At 37.3% G+C, this 13,696-nt stretch overlaps 1 protein-coding gene across 1 annotated transcript in view; it reads right to left on the reverse strand.

Moving 5' to 3' along the window:
- The window catches only part of CDKL2 (cyclin dependent kinase like 2), a 51,940-nt gene that overhangs the window by 13,552 nt on the left and 24,692 nt on the right, over positions 1 to 13,696 (reverse strand). The window contains exons 6-9 of the mRNA XM_049632082.1: positions 13,300 to 13,439; positions 3,970 to 4,058; positions 1,599 to 1,734; positions 429 to 727 (exon numbers count right to left, since the gene is read on the reverse strand). Coding sequence (XP_049488039.1) covers positions 429 to 727; positions 1,599 to 1,734; positions 3,970 to 4,058; positions 13,300 to 13,439 — 664 coding nt within the window. The remainder of the gene's footprint in view (positions 1 to 428; positions 728 to 1,598; positions 1,735 to 3,969; positions 4,059 to 13,299; positions 13,440 to 13,696) is intronic.

Genomic DNA, 13,696 nt, shown 5'->3' on the forward strand with positions numbered 1-13,696 from the left:
TTACCACTACCCTCATGCCTCCCACCTCGCTCCCAAGTCCAAACAAATAAATTACTTTTCTTTCAGCAAAATTTCCCAAATGAGCTTCTTTGTACCACCAAATACCCACAGCCATACCATGTAGCAGCAGACGCCCAAAACCATTTCTTTTATTATGATAACCTCCTTTCACATTTTTAGAATAAATAGTTATAGACCCTCTTTACCTTACAGAGCACAATCCACTTTCTTAAGACTCAGGTGAATGTTTTTTTTATCAAATGCTAATGACTTTCATTACATAGGCCAAAAGCATTTTGAAACAGAACGCTTACAAGAATGAAGAGCACCCAGAAGCCCGAAAGTAGAATGTGGCTGAATCGATTAACACTCGCAATTTGCAGACATACCCTGAAACAACATTTTGTTCTTATCTTTCTCATTCATACCTGTGACTCTGAACTCCTGGGATATTCACCATTCCAGAATTAACACCGGGAGCCACCGTGGAAAGATTGTGCGCAAGTGGGGGAATTGCCACGCCTAGATTTCTGGTGTGATCCACGCTTCCGTTGCTGCAATCTCTGAGGCTTGTAGAAGGCACGGTTGTGATGCGGCTCATCCCACTGTCAGGGAGACAGCTCGCATTTGAAGCTCGACTGACTTTTTCAACTTTTTCTCCATCCGGTTTTGGCCCTTTTATTTTAAATACTTTAGAATCTTTAACTTTGGGATCAGCATTGGTATCCTGACCATTAATAAAAATGTTAACAACATTAATGATCTGAGGAGAATGAAAAATTACCTCTTCCTGTAAAGAACTCGTCAACTACTGCAGAAATCCATAAATATCACCTTCTCGTGCCCCTGTTTTCTTTATTCTATCTATGGAATTAAAATTACACCCAGGATTCTTGGTCAGACATTTATTTTGAATAGAAATGCAATAACTCTGCTATATATCAGGTGAATATGATACATACATATATCAAATTTATATATATTTCAGTAGAAAAATGTGAAAGAGAAATTAAGTATCACTACTTTTGTTCTTATATATCTAAAGTCAGGAAATACAAAACTGAGAACTGCCTTCTTCTTTTGGTTCATTTGAAAAAATGTGAGTGGATTGTTGATGGATTGGAATTACCTTACCAAGAACAGATTCTAGGTAACCAACATGCAAATGTAAACTTCAAATAATAAATACCCAAATCTCAATTTTAAAGTGCTCTACTTTATACAAAAAAAATGTAAATGATATTTTTCTCTCATATCATTTAAGGGAAAAAATGATACATGCATGTGTTTGTGTCCATGTGTTTATATGTGAGTACATGGGTCTAAATGTTCTTAGATAAGTATGACTTCCTGACAAGACCTACTGCACAGTCTGATACACACTCTGGTACACAGTAGGCACTCAAAACACGATATGTTAAGACAGTTTTTCAAAAGGTAACGTCTATAGAGAAGGTACATTTTTACAACTAAGCTAAAAGTTAACAACTTGCTCACTGCTCAGAAAACCTCTTTTTTTATATTCATTTATTTTCCTCCAAAAATAAAAGGATATATTACATTTAAAATTTAATACACATGAAAACATGGACATTTACCTGTACCACAAGCATTTTTCTATCTTCGCCTAAGGAATCACCTTTTTCCTTTTCCTTCTTTCTGCTTTGAGATTTTTTAGATAAAGAAATATTTCTGGCATCTTTCTGTACTTTTAACTGTAGTTCCTGAGAAAACCTACATAAAAATACATTTGTCAATACAAGAAAATTGTAGGGGCACCTGCAGTGGGTTAAGCCTCCAACTTTGGCTCAGGTCATGATCTCATGGTTCATGAGTTTGAGTCCCTCCCCTGCTTGCACTCACTCTCTCTCTTTCTCTCTCTCTCTCTCTCTCAAAAATAAATAAACATTAAAAAAAATTTTTTTAAACACAATAAAATTGTATAAGATAAACCTAGAAAAAATTCATTTTCAAGATTTTTTTTTTTGTATTGAGTATTAAACTAGAGTATGTTATTTAAAATGAGAAAAATTATTGGGGCACTTGGGTGGCTCAGTCAGTTAAGTGTCTGACTTTGGCTCAGGTCATGATCTCACGGTTCGTGAGTTTGAGCCCCGGGTAAGGCTCTGTGCTGACAGGCTCTGTGTTGGAGCCTGCTTGGGATTCTGTGTTTCTCTCTGCCCCTCCCCCACTCGAACTCTGTGGCTCTCTCTCTCAAAAATAAACAAACATTAAAAAACATTTTCTTTTCATGAGAAAAAGTATGGCCTAGATTAGCAGTTCTCAAAAGGCAGTCTGTAGAACCCTAGGAATCCCTGAGAACTTTTCAGGAGGTTCACAAGGTCAAAGCTATTCTTTACCTTAATAGAAAGATGACTGCTTTTCCTCTACATTAACATTGGCACTGATGGTGTAAAAAGCAATGGTAGGTGAAACCGCTGGCACCTTACCAAGAATTAAAGCAATGGCACCAAACTGTACTAACAGTTATGGCGTTCTTCATATTCATACGCACATTCTCAGTTTAAAAAAGCAAAGGCAGTTTTGCTTAAGAACGTCCCTTATGAAATAATAAAGAAGTATTAATTTTATTAAATCAAAACCTTTGAACACAAGTCTTTTTTCATATTCTGTGTGAAAGAAGGGAATGTGCATGCAGCACCCCGCTACGAACCGAAGTGCAGTGGCTGTCTTAGGGAAAGGAACTGTGTTATTGTTTGAGATACAAACTAAACTAGCCACTTCTTTCATGCAACATTTTTTACTTGAAAGAAAGGATGACAGAAAACTACAGTTATTCAGACTTGGAGTATTCTGCAAACATTTACTTTTAAAAAATGAGCAAAGGAAAACAACTGACAGCATTTGTGTTGACGATAAAAATCACATTTTTATGCAAAATTACAATTCTGTTAAACTTGTGTGCACTAGTGTGACTGTAGCCGATTCCCAATACTTAAAAAGACTTTTCTGATGAGAGAGAATGTGACTTTTTGATACTATATAATGAAATGTGTCACCATTTTAAAGATCTGCATTATTTAGCAAAACAGTATTTTCCAAATGACTAATAATGATACCACAAAAACACACATGGCTAAAAGCTCTATTCAAAGTGCAAGAAGATAGATAAATGGATTTTAATGTAACAGGGTACGGAAAGCTCACTGATATGTTTCAGACTCTGCAATGCAACCAACCCTTAAGAACTACTACTGCCAAGTTTTGGCATAGTATCAAAATTTAGGTTATGGACTCAATAAAGAATACCCACAATTATCTAAAAGGGCTATTAAAATACTCTTCCGTTTTCCAACTGCATATATATGTGAGGCCAAGGTTTATTTGTAGATCTCAATCAAAACAACCTAACACAACTAATTGAACGCAGATACAATATGAGAACTGAGGTATCTTTCATTAAGCTAAACACTAAATGGATTGGTAGAAATGTCAAGCATTGTCATTGCCACTCATCTCACTATTCTTGGTTTTGTTAGCTGCACTGATGCCAGCAGCTGAGACAGCACAAGAGACCGCACTGGCAGCTCTGGCACTCACAAGTTTGGCACATCAAGGTCCCAGCACAGCACTGGCAACAGTGTCACATGACCGGGTGTGATGTGGGTACAGTGGCAACAGGAGATGGTACCTTTGGAAATGCATCAGTACCCAAAACGATGGCAACACGAACTCGTAGCAACACACAAATCAGTGACCTGAGTGGTAGATGTCACCACAGGGAGACAGAAAGAAAAGCAGGATGTAACTGCTTCATGTCAACCTAGACCCCTAATTCAGTGAACGCGGGAGACCACTCCTAGGAACTGCATTATTGCTAAGGCTGAATAGAGGTAGGGTGGTCAATATTTGAGACTGTATACAAGCGGGTGTGTATAGAAATAAGAGAAATACCTTTACTTTAACTCTAGGTTGGGACACCCCAGAAAACATGAGCCAGTACTATACCTCTCAGCAAATCCATCCATATGAAAGAAATCATGGTGCAGGAGCTCAGCACAGAAGGGCCTTTTGTCTGGGTCAATATGTAAGCATTTCTGGAAAACCAAGGAATACATACAGCTCATATCAAACAAAAACTGCCTACATTTAAATTTCTGAATGTAGAAAAATAGAAAATTGCTGTTTATAGTCAATGAACTTTAAAAACATAATAAATGATAAAGAAAAAAATACAAATCTAGACAATGACCACTAGTGGTTGCTAATATCACAAAAAGAAAGACCATCAGACATGTGGTGTCTCTAGATGAAAACATACAAACCTCTTACGACATGGTCTTGCCAAAAATCAACCTGATTCTGATGAGCTCTAGCTCTAGTTTATAAGAAATACAAGACAGAGGAGCATATTAAACTATACTATGTGGATAATTCTAAGGGTCAAACAACCTACTTTCTTTAACAAATAAATGGCAAGGTTTAAACAAAAAAGAAAAGAGATAAAGATGAGCTCGTAAATTAAGATATATCCACCAATTGTGATCTATAGACTTCATGTAGATCCTAGTTCGAACTATAAAAAGAAATTATGAGAAAATCGGTGACACTTTGAGCATTAGTTAGATGTTTTATAATATTAGGGAAATATTTTTTCCCTAATTTTTAAAATTTAAAGCCTTGCACAATAGAAGGGAAAGGGCCTATTCTGTGTATATCACTGTGCTGGATACTTCACATAGATTATTTGATTTTAATGCAGGTCTTGTTCTGACTTATCAGAACCACTTAATGCCAGGAAAAACAGAAAAAACTCAATAAATAGCTTTAAATGAACAAGAAAAATTCTACAAATGATTAAGGTATTTATAAGTGAAGTAATAGAATATCCGGGATTTGCTTCAAAATGCTACAAAAAACAAAGCTGAGGAGGATGAAGATAGGTAAAAAGAAGACTGTCAAGATGCTGTTAATTGTTGCATCTAGATGATAAATACACAAGGGTTCATTGTACTACTATTCTTTCTACTTCTCTGTTTGGAGTTTTCCAGAATAAAATGTTTAAACGTTATGGGAATTCTATTATAAGGGACATAAATAAACCTGGCCTCCATGAAAAATATTTAAATCTGTTAGAAGATTACATAGAAAAGTAGAAATGTATTCATCTAAGAACTTGTTACAATTGTTTATAAGCTTAATAAACTTTTATTAATGAGTTATTTTAAAAATTTTAAAAGCAAAAACTATCTTGAGTAAATGCGATATGATCTTGGTGTTTTAGATATACTGCACTTATTTTATCAATACTTCAGGAAAGTCCTAATTAATAAGAATTTTTTGATCTAACAACTCCAAAAGGTCTAGTGAGAATTGCCCTAATATCTCCCTCAACTACAAGGCAAAGGTGATGATCATTTGTAAATTAGCTTCAGCAAATCTAGTCGTTAAGCAAAAGCCTCCTTAACACTACAGTACATGTCATGATCCTATGCCCTGTGCTTTAATAATTTGCTAGTTCTTGGGGCACCTGGGTGGCTCAGTCAGTTAAGCTTCCAACTTCAGCTCAGGTCATGATCTCACAGTCCTTGAGTTCAAGCCCCGCATTGGGCTCTGTGCCGATAGCTCAGAGCCTGGAGCCTGCTTTGGATTCTGTGTCTCCCTCTCTCTCTGTTCCTCCTTCTCTCTCTCTCTCTCTGTCTCTCTGTCTCTCTCTCTCTCAAAAATAAAAAATATTAAAAAAAATAATAATTTGCTAGTTCTTTACCTTTCTTTTTATTTCCTTATCCATTTTTCTTCTCTTTTCCACTTAATATAGGCTTGCATTTCAAATGTTAAACATTAAAAAGATACTGTTATGAGGATGTTTTTATACTTAAAACATGCTAGATAACACTAAACAGTTTCTTAAAACAAATAAAATTTTCAGGCCTTGGGGCACCTGGGTGGCTGAGTAGGTTAGGCGTCCAACTCTTGGTTTCAGCTCAGGTCATGATCTTGTAGTTTGTGGGTTTGGGCCCCACATCCGGCTCTGTGCTGACAGTACAGATCCTGCTTGGGATTCTCTCTCTCTCCCTCTCTCTCTGTTCCTCACAACTTGTGCGCGCGCTCTCTCTCTCTCTCTCTCTCTCTCAGGATAAATAAATAAGCTTAAAAAAATTCCTTTAAAAAAAATTTTTGAGGCCTTTCCTTCCAAAGATCTCCCTGCCAAATTATTTAATTTTTTAAACTCTTTCTTAATGTACAAAAATTACAGCCACCAGGGCCCAAATGCAGGACATTGGCATTGTGGTGTGGAATACCAGCTTTAAATGTGTCTGTAATTGGCATGACATCCCATGCCAAAATGTCTTATGAGAAGAAATAGAGGTGAACTATAAAGTCATAGCCAGTTTCCTCTCTACTCTGCAATCTAGGAGAAAAAACTTTCACCCAAGGGCAAATCAGGGTTACTCCAATGAACAAATCAAAGCAAACCTGGTGGAAGATTCAAATGCTCCACCACTACAAGCAAGGAGGAGCTTTGCAGAGGACTGATCAGTGGGATAGAGCAGTCAAAACGCAACAACAGAGTGCATGTAACACACTCCAAAAACACTTCCTGAAGTGTCAGGCCCTGGACAGCATATGACCCTTTTTAATATAGTAGTACTCACAGATACAGGATGCATAACAAGCTATTAAACACATAAAAGACAGAAACCTAGCCAAATGATGAAATGGAAGAATTCTCCTCAAGAGAAAATCCAGGAAGAAATGACAGATAGAGAACTGTTCAAAACAGATATAAACAATATATCTGAACAAGAATTTAGAATAACAGTCATAAAACTAATAGCTGAGCTTGTAAAACACATAGAAGACAGCAGAGAATCTACTGCTGCAGAGATCAAAGACCTAAGAAATAGTCACAATGAATTAAGAAATGCTATAAATGAGATGCAAAATAAACTAGATACAGTGACAAGGATGGAAGAAGCAGAAGAGAGAATAGATGAAATAGAAGATAAAATTATGGAAAATGATGAAGCTGGAAAAAAGAGGGAAAGGAAATTACTAGATCACAAGGGTAGAATTAGAGAGGTAAATGATTCCATGAAATGAAATAATAACCGTATCATAGGAGTTCCAGAAGAGGAAGAGCAAGAGAAAGGGGCAGAAGGTTTATTTGAACAAATTATAGCTGAGAACTTCCCTAATCTGGGGAAGGAAACAGGCATCCAAGTCCAAAAGGCACAGAGAATTCCCTTCAAAATCAACAAAAACAGGTCAACTTCATGACATATCACAGTGAAACTGACAAAATACAAAGATAAAGAGAGAATTCTGAAAGCAGCTAGGGACAAAGGGGCCTTAACCTACAAGGGTAGATACATAAGGCAGTAGCAGACCTGTCCACTGAAACTTGGCAGGCCAGAAGGGAGGGGCAGGAAATATTCAGTGTGCTGAATAGGAAAAATACGCAGCCAAGAATCCTTTATCCAGCAAGGCTGTCATTAAGAATAGTAGAGAGAGCAACCGACAGAATGGGAGAAGATATCTGCAAATGACATAACAGATAAAGGGTTAGTATCCAAAATCTATAAAGAACTTACCAAACTCAACACCCAAAAAACAAATCATCCAGTGAAGAAATGGGCAAAAGACATGAATACACACTTCTCCAAAGAGGACATCCAGATGGCCAACAGACACATGAAAAAATGCTCAACATCACTCATCATCAGGGAAATACAAATCAAAACCACAATGAGATATCACCTTACACCTGTCAGAATGGCTAACATTAACAACTCAGGCAATAACAGATGTTGGCAAGGATGCGGAGAAAGAGGATGAGGATCTCTTTTGCATTGTTGGTGGGAATGCAAACTGGTGCAGCCACTCTGGAAAACAGTATGGAGGCTCCTCAAAAAACTAAAAATAGAACTACCCTACGACCTAGCAATTGCACTACTAGGCATTTATCCACGGGATACAGGTGTGCTGTTTTGAAGGGACACATGCACCCCCATGTTTACAGCAGCACTATCAACAATAGCCAAAGTATGGAAAGAACCCAAATGTCCATCGATGGATGAATGGCTAAAGAAGATGTGGGATATATATACAATGGAGTATTACTCGGCAATCAAAAAGAATGAAATCTTGCCATTTACAACTGCGTGGATGGAACTGGAGGGTATTATGCTAAGTGAAATTAGTCAGTCAGAGAAAAACAAAAATCATGTGTCTTCATTCATATGAGGACTTTAAGAGACAAAACAGATGAACATAAGGGAAGGGAAATAAACATAACATAAAAAGAGGGAGGAGGACAAAACAGAAGAGACTCTTAAATATGGAGAACAAACTGAGGGTTACTGGAGGGGTTGCAGGAGGGGGGATGAGCTAAATGGGTAAGGGGCATTAAGGAATCTACTCCTGAAATCATTGTTTCACTATATGCTAACTAATTTGGATGTAAATTTTAAAAAATAAAAAATTAAATTAAAAAAAAAAAAAAAAGAATAGTAGAGAGAAAGGTTTTCCCAGACAAACAAAAACTAAAGGAGTTCATGACCACTAAACCAGCCCTGCAGGAGATCCTAAGGGGGACTCTGTGAGTGGAAAACAGCAAAGACTACAAAGGACCAGAGACATCACCACAAACATGAAACCTACAGATAACACAATGGCACTAAATCCATATCTTTCAATAATCACTCTGAATGTAAATGGACTAAATGCCTCAATGAAAAGACACAGGGTATCATAATGAATAATAAAAATAAGATCTATCTATATGCTGCCTACAAGAGACTCATCTTAGACCTAAGGACACCAGCAGATTGAAAGTGAGAGGATGAAGAACCATCTGTCACGCTACTGGACATCAAAAGAAAGCCAGAGTAGCCATACTTATATCAGACAAACTAGATTTTAAAACAAAGATCGTAACAAGAATTGAAGAAGGGCATTGTATAAATTAAGGGATCTATCCATCAGGAAGAGCTAACAATTGTGGAGGCACTTGGGTGGCTCAGTCAGTTACGCATCCTACTCTTGATTTTGGCTAAGGTCATGATTCCAGGGTCATGGGATCAAGCTCCACATTGGGCTCTGTGCTGACAGTGCAGAGCCTGCTTGGGATTCTCTCTCTCATCCTCTCTCTCTCTCTCAAAACAAATAAATAAACTTTGAAAAGAAAAAACAAGAAGAGATAACAATTGTAAATGTTTATGCCCCCAATGTGGAAGAGAGCACCCAAATATATAAACCAATTAATCACAAACCTAAACAAATGTATGGATAATAATACTGCAATTGTAGGGGACTCTAATACTCCGCTTACAACAATGGACAGATCATCTAGGCAGAAAATCAATAAAGAAACAATGGCTCTGAGTGACATATTGGACCAGATGGACTAACAGATATATTCAGAACTTTTCATCCTAAAGCATAGAATACACATTCTTCTCAAGCACACATGGAAAATTGTCCAAAATATATCACATACTGGGTCACAAAACATCCCTCAACAAGTATAAAAAGATTGAGGTCATACCATGCATATTTTCAGATCACAATGCTATGAAACTTGAAGCCAACCACAAGAAAAAATCTGGGAAGCCCCCAATTACATGGAGGCTAAAGAACATCCTACTAAAGAATGAATGAGTCAAATTAAAGAAGAAATCTAAAAATATATGGAAGCAAATGAAAATGAAAACTTGACAGTCCAAATCCTTTGGGATGCAGCAAAGGTAGTCTTAAGGGGAAAATTCATTGCATTTTAGGCCTATCTCAAGAAGCAAGAAAGGTCCCAAATACACAACCTAACCTTACACCTAAAGGAGCTAGAAAGGCAGCAGCAAAGAAAGCCCAAAGCCAACAGAAGAAGAGAAATAATAAATATTAGGGCAGAAATAAACAATATAGAATCCTAAAGAACAGCAGAACAGATCAATGAATCTAAGAGCTGAGTTTTTGAAAGAATAAACAAAATTAATAAACCTCTCGCCAGACTTCTCAAAAAGAAAAGAGAGAGGACCCAAATAGATAAAATCACAAATGAAAGAGGAGAGATCACAACCAACACCACAAAAATACAATTATTAGAGAATACTATGAAAAATTATATGCTAACAAACTAGACAATCTGGAAGAAATGGACAAATTCCTAGACACTCACACACTACCAAAACTCAAACGAGAAGAAATAGAAAGTTTGAACAGACCCATAACCAGTGAAGAAATTGAATCAGTTATCAAAAATCTCCCAACAAATAACAGTCCCGGGCCAGGTGGCTTCCCAGGGGAATCTACAGAAATTTAAAGCAGAGTGAATACCTATTCTTCTCAAACTATTCTAAATATAGAAATGGAAGAAAAACTTCCAGACTTATTCTATGAATCCAGCATTACCTTGATTCCAAAACCAGACAAAGACCCTACTAAAAAGGAGAAATCAGGTCAATACCCCTGATGAACATGGATGCAAAAATTCTCAACAAGATACTGGCAAATTGAATTCAACAGTATGTTGAAAGAATTATTCATCATGATCAAATGGGATTCATTCCTGGGCTACAGGGTTGATTCAATATTCACAAATCAATCAGCATGATACATCACATTAATAGAAAAAAGGATAAGAACCATATGATCCTGTCAATAGAAAAAGCATTTGACAAAATACAGCATCCTTTCTTAATAAAAACTCTCAAGAAAGTCAGGATAGAAGGAACATACCTTAATATGATAAAAGCCATATGTGAAAGGCCCACAGCTAAGATCACCCTCAATGGGGAAAAACTTGAGAGTTTTCCTCCTGAGATCAGGAACACAACAGGGATGTCCACTCTCATTACTGTTGGTTAACTAGTGTTGGAAGTCCTAACTTCAGCAATCGACAACAAAATGAAATAAAAGGCATCCAAACTGGCAAAGAAGTAGTCAAACTTTCCCTCTTCACAGATGACATGATACTCTACATGGAAAACCCTAGAGACTCCATCAAAAAACTGCCAGAGCTGATACAGGAGTTCAGCAAAGTCGCAGGATATAAAATCAATGTACAGAAATCAGTCATGTTTCTATACACCAATAATGAAGCAAGAGAAGGAGGTATCAGGGTATCAATCCCATTTACAATTGCATCAAAAACCATAAAATACCTAGGAATACACCTAACCAAAGAGGTAAGAGATCTGTATGCTGAAAACTATAGAAAGCTTATGAAAGAAATTGAAGAAGACCCAAAGAAATGGAAAAACATTCCATGCTCACGTTGGAAGAACAAATACTGTTAAAATGTCAATACTACCCAAAGCAATGTACACATTCAATGCAATCCCAACCAAAATTGTACCAGCATTCTTCACAGAGCTAAAACAAACAAACCTAAAATTTGTATGGAACCACAAAACATCCTGAATAGCCAAAGTAATGGTGAGAAAGAAAACCAAAGCAGGAGGCATCATAATCCTAGACTTTAGCCTCTACTACAAAGCTATAATCATCAAGACAGTAGCACATAGACCAATGGAATAGAATAGAGAACTCAGAAATGGACCCACAAATATATGGTCAACTAATCTTTGACAAAGCAGGAAAGAATATCCAATGGAAAAAAGACAGTCTCTTTAGCAAATGGTGCTGGGAGAACTGCACAGCAACATGCAGAAGAATGAAACTGGACCACTTTCTTACAGCATACACAAAAATAAATTCAAGATGGATGAAAGACCTAAATGTGAGACAGGAAACCATCAAAATCTATAAAGAATTTATCAAACTCAACACCCAAAAAAAACAAATAATCCAGTGAAGAACTGGGCAGGAGATATGAATAGACACTTTTCCAAAGAAGACATCCAGATGGCAGACACACGAAAGATCCTCAACATCACTCCTCATCAGGGGAATACAAATCAAAACCACAATGAGACACCACCTCACACAAGTCAGATGAACAACTCAGGAAACAACAGATGTTGGTGAAGATGTGGAGAAAGGGGAATCCTCTTGCAATTTTGGTGGGAATGAAAACTGGTGCAGCCATTCTGGGGAAACAGTATGGAGGTTCCTCAAATAATTAAAAATGGAATTACCCTATGACCCAGCAACAGCACTACTAGGAATTTATGCAAAGGATACAGAAGTGCTGATTCAAAGGAGCACATGTACCACAACATTTATAGCAGCACTATAAACAATAGTCCAATTATGGAAAGAGTCCAAATGTCCATCAACTGATGCATGAATTAAGAAGATGTGGTATATACATACATATATACATATACACATACATACGTATACAGTATGTGTATATAATATATATTAAATGCACATATATGTATATACACATATACACATACATGTATATATACATGTATACATACATATATAATATACACACACAGTTCCACACAGATGGAACTGAAGAGTATTATGCTAAACGAAATAAGTCGGTCAGAGAAAGACAGATATCACATGACATGATTTCAATCACATGTGTAATTTGAGAAATTTAATAGATGATCATAGGGGAAGGGTAGTAAAAATAAGATAAAAACAGAGAGGGAGGCAAACCATAAGAAATGCTTAAATACAGAGAAACTGAGGGTTGATGGGGTGGGGAAAATGGGTGATAGACATTAAGGAGGGCACTTGTTGGAATGAGCACTGGGTGTTATATGTAAGTGATGAATCACTGGATTCTACTTCTGAAGGCAAGACTACACTGCATGTTAACTAACTTGAGAATAAATTAACTAAAAAAACCAAACTAAAAGCAATATAGGGGCACCTGGCTGGCTCATTCCGTGGAGCATGTGACTCTTGATCTGGAGGTTGTGAGTTTGAGCCCCATGTTAGGCATAGAGCTTACTGGCAAAGAAAGGGTGGGGGCAGGGAGAGAGGCCTGCCTGGCTCAGTCACTAGAGGATGTGACTCTTGATCTCAGGGTCCCGAGTTTTGAGGCCCACGTTGGGGGTAGAGTTTACTTAAAAAAATAATAACAGTGGCGCCTGGGTGGCTCAGCCAGTTAAGCGGCCAACGTCAGCTCAGGTCATGATCTCACGGTCCGTGAGTTCGAGCCCCGCGTCGGGCTCTGTGCTGACAGCTCAGAGCCTGGAGCCTGTTTCAGATTCTGTGTCTCCCTCTCTCTGACCCTCCCCTGTTCATGCTGTGTCTCAAAAATAAATAAAACGTTAAAAAAATGTAAAAAATAATAACAAAATAAAATCAAGAGAGGAAATCGTTGACCTAAAAGATCAACCAGACAAGAAAAAGAGAAAACCATGTCTCCATAATATAAATTCACTGTAAGAAAGTAAAACATATGATTACCTTTGCTAAATCTATCACAACTTCAGAGAGCTTGGGATAGCGTCTTTCAAGAGGTTCTGTTTCCTTGATTTCAGGCAACCTTACTCCAGCAAACACAGGATTTTTATAAAACAGCTCCTGATGTCTTGGAATTAGATTACCTGGAAGTGAGAACAGCACACATCTCTGTCATTATACCTCATGATAGAAATGGCAAAGAGACAGGTGATGTGGCATGGACAAAAGAGTAGAACACAGCTTATGGACTTGGAGTTAGGGCTGTCTCAGCATGCAAAATCACCCAAAAACAGTGTTCTTATGGTGATGGTACCTGGCGGTCTTCAATAGTGGTTTTGATGTAAGTCAACTCAAGAAAATTAACATTCTTATCTCAACCTACTCATTTAGAAAATTCACA

Source organism: Panthera uncia, chromosome B1, assembly GCF_023721935.1.
Source record: "Panthera uncia isolate 11264 chromosome B1, Puncia_PCG_1.0, whole genome shotgun sequence".
Taxonomy (NCBI): Eukaryota; Metazoa; Chordata; class Mammalia; order Carnivora; family Felidae; genus Panthera; species Panthera uncia.